The 18,286-nt window shown below is 43.6% G+C and overlaps 1 protein-coding gene across 2 annotated transcripts; it reads right to left on the reverse strand.

Annotated features, from left to right (window-relative positions):
• Positions 1-4,374: 4,374 nt before the first annotated feature.
• Positions 4,375-9,086, reverse strand: LOC311078119 (GTPase IMAP family member 9-like). 2 transcript variants are annotated; one of them, XM_084106805.1, is made up of 2 exons: positions 8,949-9,086; positions 4,375-6,628 (listed from the first exon to the last, which is right to left on the reverse strand). In XM_084106805.1, the coding sequence occupies exon 2, from the start codon at positions 6,588-6,590 to the stop codon at positions 5,652-5,654; it is 939 nt and encodes a 312-aa protein (XP_083962931.1). In that variant the 5' UTR covers positions 6,591-6,628; positions 8,949-9,086; the 3' UTR covers positions 4,375-5,651. The 2 variants fall into 2 exon arrangements, with proteins under 2 accessions (XP_083962931.1, XP_083962932.1); XM_084106806.1 differs by lacking the exon at positions 8,949-9,086 and adding an exon at positions 8,823-8,891.
• Between the last annotated feature and the right edge of the window lie 9,200 nt (positions 9,087-18,286).

The following is an 18,286-nucleotide window of genomic DNA, read 5'->3' on the forward strand; positions in this document are numbered from 1 at the left end:
TACCCATAGCTCTGCACGTTGTGTGTTTTCAGGTTCCATGCAGCAACAATAAAGTCTAGTTTTTCTAGTCTAGGCATTTATATGAAAAGCTTATGACTTGTTACAGCTAAAACTATATTTCTATGTCTTTATTTGCCACAGACAAAAAGTATGTTAATTTGCTCTTCATTTTGATGTTATACCACAGCTCTGTATGTGTCTGTGTCTTTCTAGGACATGTCTTCAGCAACCTGAAGGAAATGATGCAAAAGGACAAGTGGCTCAACTGAAATGTTTTATTTTGAACAGTTTTATACATAGTATTTACAATAAACCATTGATTACAGTAAAACTTTGTTGTCATTGTACACATTTTTTAATTTGCTCTGAAGGGGGCTTCTTTATATCCAACATAATTTCCAAAAGGGTCGGGGTATCTGTCTCTGATCCGCCAGACACAGCAGCTGGGTATTACAACTCTATTACCTCCACCCAGACGTCCATGTTGCCACACAGTGAACTGACGGTAGGCAGAGTATCGATATTCCCTGTTATCTGCCCCAGGGTCTTGGCTGTCATGCAGTGAAAGGATGTCATTCCACGTCTGGCGTGCCAAGCGCAAGATGCCCTCATCGAGACAGTACAGGTCCATGTGAACAGTTCTGCTGATGCAATTTGTTGGAGTCTGTCTACAGCACTTGTTTTCCACATCTGTAGGCATTAATCTACAGTTGTGGCAGGTGCACCAAACTGGCTGACCCCCGGTTGGAATTTCTGGCCCTGGTGTTGCATGTCTGAATGCCATTACATCAAGGAAAACACCTGGCAGACGACCTACAACCAGCTGAAGGACTTCATCTTTCTCCTCAGTGGTTAATTGCTGTAATTTTCCCTGAAGATAGAACCACAACATTTTTGGGACCACACAAGTTGATTTTGGTGTTTATTTTGTACATGTAAAATATGAAAAACCTGCATCTCAGCATTTCTGGCAGCAATGAGCTCAACGACCCGCTGTCTGTCCTCCGCACTGAGAGCGCGCGCTCCTCTCCCCCTGGCTCTCCCTGTCCTTGCACCTCTCCCTCTTCCCCTCCCTCTTCCCCTCCCTCTTCCACTCCCTCTTCCACTCCCTCTTCCACTCCCTCTTCCACTCCCACTCCCTCTCCCTCTTCCTCTTCCTCCTCTTACACTCCCCCTTCCTACACCCTCCACATGGTCGCTGTTGCTCCCGTCAGTGCTGTCCTCCATGGGAAGGTCAATCTCCTCTGAACTGTCCTATGAAGGGAGGGAGGGGTAGTAATTAGAGCCAAGTTTCATTTCATCTTCTGTATGACATTCAGCTAAGTACACAATTGCTCACAGAAATGATGCATCAAGGTAAGATTTAGAATTTTATATATATATTATATATATATTTATATATTTATATATATATATATATATATATATATATATATATATATATACAAAAAAAAATAAGTATGAATAGTGCATCAGTAATGTAAAGTCTTTTTGGGTGTCTAGAAAAGCGCTATATAAAACTGATGCATTATTATATAGCCATGTAAAGCTACATTATATTGTTTGTTGTTTCTATATCTTCACACAAAATAAGAGGTAAATGAAGATGTAAAGTGTGATGCATTTTATTTCACGTAATAAGACATGTAGTCAATAAATATTGCTAAATAGTATTATGTATATGTGTCTTTCAAACTTGGTGATAGTAAGCTACTTGTGTATAATAAGTGGTCATGGACAGTGCTCAGATTTGTGTTTGTAATATTCTACGAAAGTTTCGGGCTGTGCGCCCTTCATCAGCGTGTAGGCCAATGGCAAAATGGGTTTATTTATTTATTTAATGTATTAATTTTTTTTTGTAGTTTGTCAGCTACACGTTTGACGTTTTGATAAGAGAACACTTATCTCAAACAATATATGTCTTTGACTGTTCTTACCTCAGCAAACATAATGTTGACCTCCTTGCAGCAGATGACTTGTGAAGTGTGCACGTACGAGCGCGCGCTGCGAGAGCGAGCAGAAAGGAAGAGCAGTTCCGTTTTTTGGCCACAGGTGTCAGTCGCGAGTTTAAATTTCAGAAAAAAGCATATAGCCCCTTTAAGGAAACAGAAAAAATACTGTATAAAAATACAGTAATCTTTCAGTATAAAAAATGTGAATTACTGTAATTTGTCAATAGTGCCATAATACTTAAAATACCAACTGAGTTGTTAATATACTATTATTTACAGAGTTATGTGTACCATTTGAAATAAAATAATAAGTGACCATTAAAAAAATCTGATATTTTCAGTAAAATTTTAATATTTAATATTTTTGTTATGTCTGTAATACGACTCGTACTTGAGCTTACTTCACTTCTTTATTGTTTCTGCTTTTTCGTTTTACATCACCGAACTGTGTGCAAAAAACATTCAAGCCTTTACGTCACTTCCGTTCCGATCTATGATTTACCATAGTACCTGCAATTATGTGAAGTGTCAGTACAAATGAAGTGATAAACTGACTAAATCTGATTGTGTTATAATAGTAATGGGAATGGCCAGAGAGCAGTAGAAGACCACTTATTGGCTCAATTTCATTTTAAACTGCTTAATTCTTACCAGTTTTCTGCACTAAAGCAAACCAGTTTTTCCATGTTAACTCATGCTCTCTCACACACACACAGACAAATGTTGTTTTTTCAATGCTATTGCGATCCATCTAAATATTCCCAAGTTTAGCTAACCACATGGTAGAATAAATAACGTTATATAGTCCCAATGTCCTCAAACAAGTGCTTCATACTGATGTCCTAGAGTGCTACTATTACTAAAATATGTCACACTTTAATCCCCATATGATGATAGAGACAGTATTGTACATAAATACATTTGTTTCATTCATATAATTTGAATAGATTTTTTACCTGGGTCATTTTTCTTTCGGGATCTGGTGTAGAAGTGTTTTGCTGATATTCCAGCCATTTTCTTCTCACTGACATTGGTGTAATGTTGTGATATCATCACAAGATGGTGTGGGCAGTGTCCCTAAATGTGGCCAACAGGTCTAAGATTTACAAATTCGACTATCATTGTGTCAAGAGGCAAAAATGTAATGTCCTCCTATGAGGTCGCAGGGTCTCAGGATGTAACAAACATATTACTTTAACTAAACATCAGATTATTATATTAACTAAGCATGCGACAATTTAACAGTATATTTAAACTTTAAATAAAACTTGAGGATATATACTTTTTTTTTTCTTTTTTTTTTTTAAGTATCAGCTTCATGACTCAAGTTCTACAAAGATTTTCATGTAAAAAGCATCTGAATATTTCTGTGAAGAAAAGGTCTGTGTAAAAAAAAAAAAAAAAAAAAAAATTTCTGTCCTGAAGCGATGTGTTCAACGTGCAGTTCACGATCTTATCAAGAACGTCTTCGGAAGTTTTGCTTTTCTTAAAAAAACAACTGCATTTTTCTCATTTCTTGTAAGTTTACGTAATTTCTCACTTGATTACTCAATATACGGTCAATAGGGTATATGTCGAACGTCGCATGACGAAACCGGAAACCTGGTCTCATCGCATCCGCTTGTCATAGAAAGTGTTAACAGCCGTATGAACTGATGCCGATATCTATGGAATTTTAAGGTAATCAGCTAACCGACCTATCTCACTTTGTTATCGGCTTTTTATTCTATTTAAATATCTAAACGTCAGTGTGAAGATTTTTTTTTTTTTACTTTTAAATATCGATCTTCACATGCGAGGGACATTGGTTATGATCATCTTTGCTCGCTCCTTTTAAGTTATCTTGAGTAAAACGGTAAAAAAAATGCATGAAGCACATTCAAAAGACCTGAACCGGAAGCGATGCGTTCTGTTTTCCGGTTTCGTAATGCGGCGTTCGACATATACCCTATTGACCAATAGACACTTAGAGAAGCTGTACTGAACATCCTAAAAGAATGAACTGCAGATTTCCAGTGCATTATTGTCAGTAAAATGTGCTCATGAAGTGGTAAAAAACTAAAAGAATTCTGGTTCGTTAACATCAAACATGATGTTTTTCTCTCATCTAATGATCCCTGCCGCTAAAGCTTTATGATTAATGGATAAATCGCTATAAGATATTTAATTATGACGTATGTTTAAGTCATTTTTTGTTTTTTCTGCAGTTCATGGTAATATTAATGAACTTCAGAATTTGAAATTCTTTAAATTGTAGCGTTTGTACAATAAACAGTGTGTTGGGTCAACAGTCCTGAAGAAACCAAATGACAAACACTGATCTACTGTTTAGCAAACAGTGCTACTGTCCATTTAACAGTGGGAGTTTGTGTGTGCCTGTATGACACATTTCTATAAATAACTGAAAAAGGAATATAAAAAATACATAAATATTAAAACATTTATTTAACTTTGTGATAAACAGTATTATATTTCATTTATTATAACAAAAAGGCAAATAATGTGAAAAACAATTTTTTTTAAATAAAAGGAAAACAAAAGGAAACAGGTGTCGTTTACAACCAAAAAATTTAAAAAATCCTCAAACTAAAAGCACAGAATCACAGAATCAGCAGCACGTTCATGAAAAAGCGGTTGATATCATTTGTACAGGTTCTGAAAGTTACAGAGATCGCAACGTCTGCACATGGTTTCTGTTCTATGCAAAAGACCAAACTCAGTAAACATCATACTAATAAAGTAAACTGTGTACAGAAAAGCAGATGTGACCCCATTGAAGTCACTTTATGGAGAAAAAAGCCAACAAATGGAGAATGTTTTCCTCAAAAACATTAATTTCTTTTCGACTGAAGAAAGAAAGACATGAACATCTTGGATGACATCGGGGTGAGTAAATTATCAGGAAATTTTTATTTGTAAAAACTAATCCTTTAAGTTTTGTAAAAAAAAAAAAAAAATGTTTTAATGTGTTTAAAAATTGTATTCATGCTTGTAATTTTTTTATTCACGCTTATATTTTGATCCGTGACCGCAATACTTTAGACGGGATATTTGATCCCATACAGGACAGCAATTGTGAGTAAATTTCATGTTTGCAGGACTGACATATGAAGAGTGTGTAACGTCTTTAGCAACAGTGTGAAAGTGAATAGCACATAACAGACACAATACCGATATAATCATAGAACTCTATCGGTTCAATATGTGTCACATGACTAAACATGCCTCATCTTTTTCTAAAAGCTCAGTTTTCACTGGACAAAAACACCGTCTCAGTGTTGACGGACATTACTCAACAACTTGCATGAAACTTTTTGCATGATTATATGCTATATTAGACATAACAAGGAACATAACTTTCAAACATGACATGAATCCTAAGAAAATTAACCGCAAGTTAAAGTAAGCATTCAATAATTAATAAAGGACAACAGGAGAGCCACACACACATCGTAAGTTGATAGAAAACACTAAAATCTTGAAAATGATGATAACAAAAAAATGTACATTACACCATTACTTCAGGATAGTATAATACAATATAAACATGTATTGGAAAAATTGATTCTGTTATTTGAGTTATTTCTTTTGAAGCATTGACTGTGTTTAATATGGAAGTAAATGTGTAAAATGAGTCTGTTTTACTCATGTTATTTACATCTTATAATGATACTTGTACAGTCTTTTAATACTATAATACTAGCTATAATTACTTGCCAAAAAATAGACTACAACACACACTGCTATTGCCAGAACTGCACCTCCTGCTGCTGCCAGAACTGCGCCTCCTGTTAATGCTACTGCTGTTTTCAAAACAGTAGCTGCTAGTCCTGGTCCTGGTGCTGCTACTGCTTCTGTTATTCCTATTAATACAAATAATTTTTCAAAAAAAGATGCTTCTGGTGCTTTTGGTGCTTCTCTTCCAACTGCTAGATATGCTCCCACTGCTCCCCCTATAACTGCTGCTCCTACTGCATATTTCTTGAGTAGAAGAGCTCTCTGAGTCTGAAGAAGATCATCCTGAGTCTGCTTATAGTCTTGTTCTGTGTATCTCTTGTATGCATTCTTTATCCTCAGTGACTCAATCTTTTCCAGAAGCTCAGTGACCTGAGATCGATCTTCATCTTTATTGTTAAAAACATGAAATCCTCCTGAACACTGATCAACTACTGACCGTAGTGTTTCACGTTTACTCAGATATCTCTCTATTGGCTCGTGTAACTGATCTCCGTGAGTAAAGAGCACTATTGTGTGAGTTAAGAACTTTGATCCAAAATGATCCTGGATCCATTTCACAACTTTCCTGTTCTCCTCTGTGAATGTCTCACCCAGTCTGATCACCAGCAGAAACACATCAACACTATGAAGAGTAAGCATCTTCTCTATTTGAGTCTGAGCGTCTGTGATCTTCACTGATGTATCAGAGAGTCCTACAGTGTCGATCACTGTGATTGTTTGTCCATCCAGCTCTGTTTGTGCTGATTTACAGGTTCTGGTCACAGCCTCATTAGACAAATCTTCTCTAAATGTTTTTCTAATTCCTATGATGGTGTTTCCTGAAGCGCTCTTTCCTGATCCAGTCGAGCCCAACAGCATAATACTCATATCAGGAGGTTCTTCCATGATGTTTCTCCGCATCTTGTCTGTCAGTGGAGTAGATTTTGTCCTTTCTCTCTCTATATTACGAGGAAACATATTTTGTTAATTAAATGAATTAAACCTGCTGCTTCTTTACACAGCTTAAGTTTATATATATATATAAATGTTTCATGCCGCAATGCATCCTGGGAGCCATGAGTTTTATACTATTGTGGCTCCCAGCATGCATTGCAGCATGAAGCATGTCACCATTGTTGAGATTCATATGCTGATTCTTGATGTCTTTGTTTAAAAAAAAAAAATCCCCTATTATGTATTTTAAAAATTCAATATGTCCAATCTGTGGCAAGAGAGTACTGCTAGTGAATATAATCTATTAACATCAAATGACCACTTTTGGACAGTGATGATATAAGTGCATTTTTTTACTATCTGCTGTTAAAAACTATATCACCTGATCATCTTTTTTTGGCTTTCTTTGTAACAAATTACATGTTTTGGTAAAAGCTGTTACAAAAACCACAAACTTGCAAGAAAAGTCAAACTGCCCAACTAAAGGAAACACTCATCACTATAACGGTGACCATACATTTTCAATAAATCATCAACATCTAAACCTCTGTTAATTCTTAATAAGACCTTCTGTAGACGTCTGACAGAAATAAAGTCAGTCTGGGGTGCGTTTCCCGAAAGCATCGTGCCACCTATGGTCACAAGTTCTGTTGTTACCAATAGAGTTCAATTGAAATTGCGATGAACTTGCGACCATAGTTGGCCAACAATGCTTTTGGGAAACGCACCCCTGGTTAGTAATAAGTGAAGCTGGTAATGCTGTTTGTGGAGTTGTTGAATCCTCCTCTGCTGAGAACTTGTTGACAGCAGGTGTTCATCATTAATGCCCAATCATCACTTAATTAATCACTTAAGTATCTCATTAACTTTAACTCTGATTCAGAGTTATTTTAACTCTCTGTAGAGAGGGACCAAATGTTCTCTGAACAGAGTTAATTTAACTCTGGGGATTTTGCTGTGTATCACTCAAAAGTGGACAACCTTAATTATGCAGGAATTTTAGGCTTAATATAATTTAAACGGATGAGTTATAAAAAAATCCACCCCCCTCACAGTCGTCATGAAAGACAAAATTAGCTGTAAAATTAGCTGTATAGACCAAACAAAGCCACTTTTTGCTCCAGGCTGTAAACATGTTTTTTTCCGCTGTAAAGTTGGGCATTTTAACATGGGGGAGATACAGATTTGACTCACTTCTGCACCCAGCCTCAAGAAGTGAATTGCCGTTTAATTCACTTCCGTGTTGGTTTCAAGAGAGAGACAGGGAGGTTGCCGCTTGAAATCAACCTTATTTTCTTCATGCATGAATAGCCTATTATAAATTGTAGCTTGCTGAAAACAGACTCGTGATTTGATTACATCTTTAATTAGTGATAAAAGTACTAAGTAGTATGAAGTTATTATCTTAACATTAACATTAAAACACTTACATTTTTTAACATGAACTTAATTTTACTATTAATTCAAACAATATTTTTACTATAGTTTATTTGCATTTATATTTTAGTTCAATTATTCTTTTGTCTGAGTTGCAAGGTGTCAGGTCTGATGATAAAAGCAAATGCATGGGCGACTGGATTTTGCAAGTGTTGTCATGGAAATGGCAGGTGAGGGACGAAATAGGGACGTTCGCAAACTGGCCCGGACGAATGTCCTCAGAACGTCCTCAGCGAACGTTATAAAGCGGACCAAATGCGGACCTAAGGGGGACGTCCCTTGTTAGCTGGGACTATGGCACTAATGGTCTGCAGCCATCAAAATAACACGAACTCCATTACTTTAACTGGCTTGTCAGATCAAAACAGGCCTACATTTCATTATTTGCATTTGTAAAAGTAGAAATAGTTTTTACTAGCCTACTTTCGTTTTTAAGCTCCTAACGCGCCTACACTAACACACTTCTCAACAATACAAAACACGTTACAGCAGATCACAGTACAGTCACTTGCATTTCATAAGATTATTTTACCATAGCAATATTTCATGATGTGATGATAATCTCATTTAAATAACTTCCATTGCTAGTTTTGACAGTGTGTGTTTAGGCACACTTGGTATGACGTGCGTACATATCGATCCGATCACCAACACAACACCAATGTCAACATACTAAAAACTGAACAAATTATAAAAGTGTCAAATTACCATTATGAACACTAATGACTGGAGATATATATAGTCCATCTAACATCTACTCACATGTGTGAAGAATCAAGATGAGCGGCACCAAGTTTCTCTTCACTTCCTGAAGTTAACAAGCTTTATCATGAGTCATGAGGCACTGAAGTGAAAATGAAAGTCTGATTTGTTCAAATGAATGGTTACCTCTGACAATGACTGGTTATTTCTGCAGAAGGAGCAAAGGACATTTCGTGTAGCCTTCCTCTTGACTTTGTCGGGATTGGGCACGTTTTGGTTCGAGTTTTAGGATATTCGGTTGCACTGGACAGAACATATTCATGTGTTTCCTGTTTCCTGTTAACGCGGGTGAAACTTACTGTATAGTAGCCTACGTGCTTCTGTTTTTGTCAAAATCTATCTGGGGAAAACTTTAATTTCTCGTCATATAAATGAGGCCAATATTGCAGAGCTGAGTCATTCTACAGAAACGTCCACTTTTGGTATGGCAAGATCAAATGTATTTCTTTTTCTAACATTTAAACTTAGACCACATTATTAGATTACCCTTTGACTTTATGAGTACACATAAATGACAGCGTAATGATTTATTTTTTTATTTTTGTGCATGTATTTAAAGACTGCATACACCATGTATGAAATATGAAATATTATCTCTAATTTTTTTCAGTACATGCAGTCAGAGGTACAGAAAATTAATGATAATCTAACTGATAAGGAGATTATTAGGCCTTTCGCTCATATCTCTTCTCCCTTTCACTCAAATCCCTTAATCTCTTTTTTTGTGTGTCAATGTCACTGACATAGCTCTGTTTCCTTTTCTGCTAATACTCTGCTCTGCGTTCAGGATCAGCATCTCTACGCTTTCTGTATAAGTTAGTCGCTGTTTCAGCTGCACTCAGTTTAGCCATACCTTCAATTTAGAAAAACCTGACCAAAGGAGGATTAACAATGATAAAGAAAAGTTAGAATCACATAATGTTAGTGCTATTTTATGCAAAAGAACTAAATGAATAGCTTTAAACAAAGTGTATCTCTAAAAGGGAGTCACTGGTGTTACTGATCTTCACTGGTGTTACCCATAAGGAAGGTGACACCAGTGACAGTAACACCAGTGACAATTTTCATGAAAACGATACTTGGTTACTCACGTAACCTCGGTTCTCTCTAGAGAGGGAACGAGTATTGCGTAAGCTTGCTTACGCTGCGGGAAAAGTCTTCTTTTCTCGAGATACTGAAACCAAAAATTATCCTTAATTTCATGTTTTGTCAACGCAGTGCAGCTGCGGCAGTTGACCTAGAGCGGCATACTGCACGCTCATTGGCTGCCGCGCGGCAACTGCTTAAGCCTACCAGTGAGCCTGGCGTGACGTCACGCCCGCCAGAATGGGCGGCGTCAGAGCGTATATAAGGAAGGCTCGTAGGCTATATTCTCTGTTTTCTGTCGAATGAAGCGACACGAGCTACAGGCTTTAAGCACGGCAGGGAACGCAATACTCGTTCCCTCTCTAGAGAGAACCGAGGTTACGTGAGTAACCAAGTATCGTTCTCTTACGAGAGGTTCTCTCGTATTGCGTAAGCTTGCTTACGTTGCGGGAACCCCTTGTCCACGCCGTGCGCGCCTGACGATCACATATGACACTTTATGAAGCATAGAGGTGAAATGACAGGTGGCCAGCGGTGCAGGCCAACACATGTTCATAAGCACACCTAGGGAACACAAGATCGGCACGGCCGGTCTATGCATACTGATACCCTGAGCGTGCAGCTCAACAGACACGCTAATCGATAATACAGCCTGCGCACATGAGCAGGACATGAACACGACTAGACTGACAGAAGTTTAGCCTGCAGGGCGGGAACTTCCAGGTTATAAAACCTAACAAATGTAGAGGGGGACGCCCAGCCCGCCGCCATACAAATGTCATGAATGGAAATCCCGCTGGACCATGCCCACGATGAGGCCATGCCTCTGGTGGAATGAGCCCGTATGCGCAACGGACATTGCAGGTCTTTTGATGCATATGCTGCTGCAATAGCATCCACTATCCATCTGGATAGCGTCTGTTTCGAGGCAGCGCGACCCTTAGCGCGCCCTCCAAACGAGACGAAAAGCTGCTCTGAGAGACTGAAGGCTGCAGAGCGCGTGACATAACACCTTAACGCCCTGACCGGGCAAAGGCGGTTAACACCCTCCTCACTGCCGGATGACGGCAGGGCCGATAGGGTAATGACTTGAGCCCTAAAGGGAGTACCTAACACTTTGGGGACATAACCGTGCTTCGGTTTGAGAATGGCCAACGAGTCGTTAGGTCCAAACTCGAGGCACGACGCGCTAACAGCGTCAAGTATTTCGACTCCACAGAGTCCAAAGGCTCGAAGGGATGCACTTTTAGGGACTCTAGGACCAGAGACAGGTCCCAAATAGGGACTGACGGGGGCCGAGGAGGGTTCATCCTCCTGGCCCCGCGCAGAAAGCGGGAAATGAGTTAATTTCTGCCCAGTGATCGGCCGCGCGCCGAATCGGCGAACGCTGCTATGGCCGCGACGTAAACCTTGAGCGTGGAGGGGGACCTGCCCGCATCCAACATCTCTTGGAGAAAGTTTAATACCTGTGGGACTCCACAGGACTGAGCATTAGAACCCTTTTCCACACACCATTTGTTAAACACCGACCATTTGGACGCATAGAGCCGCCTCGTCGAGGGGGCTCTGGACTGCGTGATCGTGTTAATTACCCCTTCTGGCAGATCAACGAATATCCGTTGTTTTCCCACGCATGCAGAGACCAGTGCTCTGGATGGGGATGCAGAATCGATCCTCTGGCTTGAGAGAGAAGATCTCTCCTCACTGGAATCGGCCATGGGGCTGTGTCTGCCAGCCTCATTAGCTCGGGGAACCACGGTTGGTTTTCCCAGCGCGGAGCTATGAGGAGCACTGCGCAGTCCGCCTCCCTGATCCTCGCTAGCACTTGAGGCAGCATCGAGATCGGGGGGAACGCATACAGCGGAACGCTGGGCCAGGTCTGGGCCAGCGCGTCCTCGTGTTTTGAGAAAAACCTCTGGCACTGAGCGTTCTCGCTCGCGGCGAAGAGGTCTATCTCCGCTTCGCCGAAACGACGCCAAAGCATTTGGACCGTCTGCCGGTGTAGAGACCATTCCCCTGGGGGAACGTTGTCCCTGGACAGTCTGTCCGGGCCGTCGTTCAGACGACCGGGTACGGGTACCGGGTGCCCTTAGGGAGCGCAGCGGGCCCTGAGCCCAGGATAGGAGGCGCTCTGTGAGAGCGCGCAGGGTTCTGGATCTGATTCCGCCCTGGCGGTTCACGTAAGACACCACTGACATGTTGTCCGAGCGGACTAGCACATGGTGTCCCCGTAGAAGCGGTAGAAAGTGCTTCAGCGCTTTCTCGACCGCCAGCATCTCTAGACAGTTTATGTGAAGGCTTTTCTCCGTATTCGACCATGGGCTGCAAATCGGACTGCCCTCGTGAGTCGCTCCCCAACCCATGTTGGACGCGTCTGTCGAGACCACTTTGCGGTGTGCGATGACCCCCATCGTCACTCCCCGCTGATACCATTCGGCCGCCAGCCAGGGCTGCAGGGCTGAGACACAGCGCTGAGTCACTCTGACTGGTGCACGGCCCGAAATCCATGCTTTGCGGGGCACTTTCGACTTTAGCCAGCACTGAAGCGGGCACATTCGAAGTAAACCCAGCTGCAGGACCACTGCGGCTGACGCCATATGGCCCAAAAGCCTCTGAAAAGTTTTCAGGGGAAAAACTTTTCCCACTTGAATGGAAACGGCGAGGTGTCGAACACAGCGTGCGCGCTGTGTTGACAATCTGGCCGTCATCGCCGCCGAATCCAGATCTATACCCAGAAAAGTGATAGACTGGCTGGGGGTTAGAGAGCTCTTGTCCCAGTTCACGGAAAGACCCAGGCTTTCCAAATGACCAAGAAGCGCTTTCTTGTGAGAGACTAGTTCCTCTGTTGAGTGCGCTATAATGAGCTAATCGTCCAGATAGTTCAGAATTCGCATTCCCTTTGATCTCAGGGGTGCGAGAGCCGCATCCATGCACTTCGTAAATGTACGGGGTGCCAGGGACAGGCCGAACGGCAGGACGGTGTACTGATATACCTGACCGTCGAAGGCGAATCTCAAGAATGGCCTGTCACGGGGTATAATCTGAATCTGAAAATATGCGTCTTTCAGATCGAGAGAGATGAACCAGTCCCCCGGGCGAATCTGCGCGAGGATTTGACTGGTGGTGAGCATTTTGAACAGTCGTTTCACGAGCGCTTTGTTCAAATATCTCAGATCTAATATAGGTCTGAGCGCTCCGCCCTTCTTGGGTACGAGGAAATAACGGCTGTATAAGCCTGCCTCGGTAACCGGAGGGAGAACTCGTTCTATCGCCCCTTTGTGTAGCAAATTCGCTATTTCTGCGTGAAGCAGATGAGCTGCATCCGCCTTCACTTGAGTTTCGACCCGGGCGCGAAAGCGCGGGGGGCGGCGGGCGAATTGAAGCGAACAGCCCTTTATCACTGTGTCTAGTACCCACTTCGACACTCCCGGAATAGCTTTCCATGCATTCGCACTCATAGCTAGGGGTCGAATCGCCTCCTGGTCCCGCCCGCCGCACAGCGCGGGACAGGGAGCCTGTGGCGGTATGTGCGCGAGTCGCGCAGTGGCAGTGAGGGGAGACGGGGGCTCGCTGACAGCGGCAGCCGGCTGAGTGACGCTGTGAGAGAGCGTTGTGTGTGACGGCTCGCGGCGCGGAAGCGGGGCGGGCTCGTGAGTGTTTACATGAGAGTGTGCGTGCTGTGTAGCGGGCACAGGGCTCTTTATTAACACACAGCCGGTGGCGGAATGCTCTGGACCCCGAGTGTGTGAGACAGAGCGAGCACTGTGTAGGTGTCAGCACTGGGGCGTGGGCACGTGACCTACAACTAACACTCGAGCGGCCGTAGCGCGCTTTATGTGAGTGCACTCTGTGGGGTACACAGGGGAGATTGTGCTTGTGTGTAGCAATGAACACTGGGACGTGGGCATGTTTACTACACTCATAACACTGACGGCGTGAGCCGCATGACCAGATTTCACACTCTTTATTTGATTTATCTGGGTCGCCGTAAAAACGGCGTTTGTGTGCAGGCGAGAGAGTTGAGAAACTGGCTCGTTGGCTGCGGTGGACACTACTGCAGTAGCCTTTATCAAGGGGACTGGCAGAGGGATACAAGTTAGCTTTGAAAGGTGGTCCGGCCGCGGCAGGACTCAACCGTCTTTTCCTCTCGACGAGTGCTAGGAGGACTTCGCAGGCTCGGGTTTCAGCGAAACTCTAGGCCGGGGACCCCGCGGGGGTGGCGGCCTGTGCTGGCTGGTGGAGCGGGACCTGGGTCGACCGCGCTGGCGCTGCTGCGAAGCTGGAGGTCGAGATGGGCGCTGCGTGGAGCTGCGTGCAGGAGGCTGAGTGTTAGAGCGGCCTGCAGCAGAGCTCGAGCGGCGGGGCAGAAAGAGGTTCATGGCCTGTGACGCCTTCTGAACTTCAGAGAAGCGGTCCACGAGGCCACTCACCGCAGGGCCGAAGAGACCGGCGGGTGAGAGCGGGGCGTTGAGAAACACGGACCGCTCTTGTTCCCCCATGTCGGCTAGCGTTAGCCAGAGGTGGCGCTCTAAGACGGTCAGCGAAGCCATGGAACGTCCGATAGCTTGGGCCGCTGTCTTCGTTGTGCGAAGGGAGAGGTCCGTCGCACTGCGCAGGTCGGTTAAGGCAGACTTATCCAGCTCTCCCTCGTCGAGCTGGCGGAGGAGGTCTGCCTGGAGAACCTGAAGGACCGCCATTGTGTGCAGGGCTGAGGCGGCTTGACCAGCGGCGGAGAAAGCGCGGCTGGCAAACGCCGAAGTAGTCCTGCAGGCCTTAGATGGGAGGGCAGTCTTTGAGCGCCATCTCGCGGATGGGGGGCAAAGATGCGCTGCAACCGCCTGTTCGACCGGTGGGATCCGGTCATACCCCTTCTCCGTGGCACCGTCCACGCGAGAGAGAGTTGATGAGGCCGGAGAGCAGAGTCTGGCCGAAACTGGAGCGTTCCACGATTTAGCAAGCTCCTCGTGAAGCTCCGGTAAAAAGGGCGCTGGTCTGGACGCTGGAGCTTGTCGACTGGCGGGCAGGAAGCATCCGTCGAGCCTGTTGGGCGGGGGCACCGCTGGCGGAGACCATTCGAGGCCCAGGTGCTCGACTGCCAAAGTGAGGAGGCGGAGAAGCTCGGCGTCCACACTGGCGTGAGTCCTGCTGGACGCTCTGTGGAGGAGGCGGAACGGACAGAACCGGACCATCCCTCGCTGTCCGACGCCAATAGCGAGCACGCGTCCAATAGCGCATCATCATCCGCTTCATCCCCTGAGGCGACGGCATCGAGGGCGAGAGCCGTCGGCTGTGCGTCGGGAAGCGGGGGCGGATAAGGAGAGAGCGAGGCTCGCGGGAGAGACTCCGGCGAGGCCCTGGCTCGAGTCTCGGGCTCCGGTGGTCGTTGAGAGCGGCGTTTCTTCATAAGCGGGCCAACGACGGTTGGAGCAGGCTCTGTGAAGAGGGCGAGTCGAGCCCGCAGGGTCGACATCAGCATTTCTTCACAGAAGGTGCAGCCGCCCGTGGAAAGCGCAGCGGCTGCGTGGTCCCGGCCCAGGCAGAGAGCGCAGAGAAGATGGCGGTCTCTGTCGCTGAGCGTAGAGCGGCATGAGCCGCACGTGGCGCGAGGCATTTGCAACAACGCCTCTGCTCTTTTAGCTAGTGCTGCGGAAGCAAAACACACACACAAAGAGCTTGCAAGAAAGGATATCGCCGGATAGCTGAGCTGGCACGGCAGGCTGAAGGCGGCGAAGATTCGTCCGGCTTCCTCAGGCTGTCCTAAGCTGGCTCGTTAGCTGTTCCTTGAAGGACAACGGCGACGGTTTCTTCTCAGAGATCAGCGATGCGAGTGCTTCGCTGAAAAGACAGAAATCAGAGAATACAGCCTACGAGCCTTCCTTATATACGCTCTGACGCAGCCCATTCTGGCGGGCTATGACGCGCGAGGGCGCGCGCGCCCTCATTGGGCGTGACGTCACGCCAGGCTCACTGGTAGGCTTAAGCAGTTGCCGCGCGGCAGCCAATGAGCGTGCAGTATGCCGCTCTAGGTCAGCTGCCGCAGCTGCACTGCGTTGACAAAACATGAAATTAAGGATAATTTTTGGTTTCAGTATCTCGAGAAAAGAAGACTTTTCGTTTTCTCGTAAGAGAACTGCATTTTGCATTTAAACCTCTGTTAATTCTCAATAAAACTTCTGTAGACGTCTGACAGAAATAAAGTCAGTCTGGTTAGTAATAAGTGAAGCTGGTAATGCTGTTTGTGGAGTTGTTTAATCCTCCTCTGCTGAGATCTTCACAGATTTAATGTCTTCTTTTCTCTTCAGTTGATTTCATCTAAGACTGTGTCTGAAGTCAGTTGTAGATCTTGTGTTTCTGCTCATCTCTTTTTCTGTTCTCTTCTTTCCTTCAGTGATTCTGCTTGTTAACAGGCTTATTAAGGCTGAGATGACTCCATATTTAATATACACAGACTTTGTGGCTCAGATAAGGTCCAGTTCTGGTTTATTTCTTTGCTCTTGGCTGACATGTGGCATTGCTATGATCTGCTTGTGGCCCAGATCTGGCAAACAGGAGTGGGCCACACAAGGGCCGTCATTCCATGCTGCATGTGGGCCAGATCCGTATTCCACAAGTGCCAGATGTGGGCCGGATCCGGGCCGAAACAATGTTGCTATCTGGGACGGAGCAGCTAAATTACATTCAATTCAAGCAACAAACACCTTCATTTCCAAACCATAAATTACAATTAAATATGTAGACAAAGAAAGTTCGTATACACAAACTCGCTTACAATGCACACAAGCAGGTAGTGCGCGCACACACACACACACACACACACACACACACACACACACACACACACACACACACACACACACACACACACACGCACACTGTATAACACAGCGCCCTCTGCTGGTCAAGGCTTTCAATTTTAGTGGCAAAATAAACTGTCTTTATGCATTAAACCTGGTAGTTATACCATATAAAAATATGGTAGTTTACCAACTTAATCTAAAATATTAAGTTAAAACGTTAAGTAAATATGTATGTGATATTTGTTATATGCTTAGTTCAAGTAAAACACTAAGATAAATCTAGGACCAAATCGTGAAACATAATTACTACAAGTAATTTGTGCAATTTATTCACTAAATGCCCCCATTACCTTGAACCACAAAAAAACTACAAGCACATTTGCAGGAATTACAGTGGCTCATTTCTGTCACAATGATGCAGGATTCGTGTCAATTGTTGAATTATTACAAACAGAGATGAATAGAACAGAAATATAATGAAAAATTGTCTTTTACATTGCAAAAAACACAAAAAAAAAAGCTGGATCCCCATCAGTCAGTCATTTCTTGTTTTCTTTTCCTCTGATGCTGCACATTTTGGTTATAAAAGTAAAACTCGGTTTATTTCTGTCCTTTTGAATGTTTTCTGTGACCCCTGACCCTAATTAACCTCTGTCAATCAAACTCAGCAACATATCTATGCAGTGTCAAATACAGATCTTTGAAAATACAGTATTTGTATCATTAAAACATAATTCATACAAATTGCAAGCAAACTTTAAAACCGTAAATATGGACCGTTTTGTGTGTGCATTTTATGTCTTAAAGGAACAGTTCACTCAAAAATGTCATAATTTACTCACCCTAACGAAACAATACATTTTTATTAAATGGAAAAGAGATGCATGAACACATTATGTAGAAAACAAAAAGAGATCCTAATCCTACATGTTTGGAACAACAGTAAATGATGAGATGATGTTTATGTTTGAAAAATACTCAGACAGGCTTCGAAACACGCAAATTAACCTCATTTGTTCTTGCAGAAGCTCAAACGTGCGGCGTAAATCATTAACGCAAAATAGACATAACATAACACTCACATATACACTGGGAAACAATTAATGTCGTGAACAGTATTTCTCACAACACCGAGCAGGATAAGAAGACTCTTCTACTCAAGCAGCGTGATGCTGCAGCATCATTATTAGCAGGAGCAGTGGCAGCAGCAGCAGCAGGAGCAGCAATAGTAATAGGAACAGTAGCAGGAGCAACAGTTGGAGCAGCAGTGGGAGCAACAGAAGCAGTGGCAGGAGCAAAAGCAGCAGTAGGAGCAGGACTAGCAGCTTCAGTGGGAACAGCTGCATTAACTGTTGGGAAAGCAACAATAATGGGAGCAGCAGGAGGAGCAGCTCTGGCAGCAGCAACAGCAGTTAGTGCTGGAGTATATCTGTGGTATGCTAAATAGGTCTCATTATAATGATTAACACAGTTTCTTATTCCTTTGATATTTTTTTTCAGTGTTAAACAAAAGAGCATTTAATTAAAAAAGTTTTGATGTGTGAATTCCTTAAAATAAGGAATTTTGTTATAATCATTGGT

The sequence above is a fragment of the Abramis brama genome, assembly GCF_963993115.1.
Source record: "Abramis brama genome assembly, chromosome: 2".
Classification (NCBI taxonomy): Eukaryota; Metazoa; Chordata; class Actinopteri; order Cypriniformes; family Leuciscidae; genus Abramis; species Abramis brama.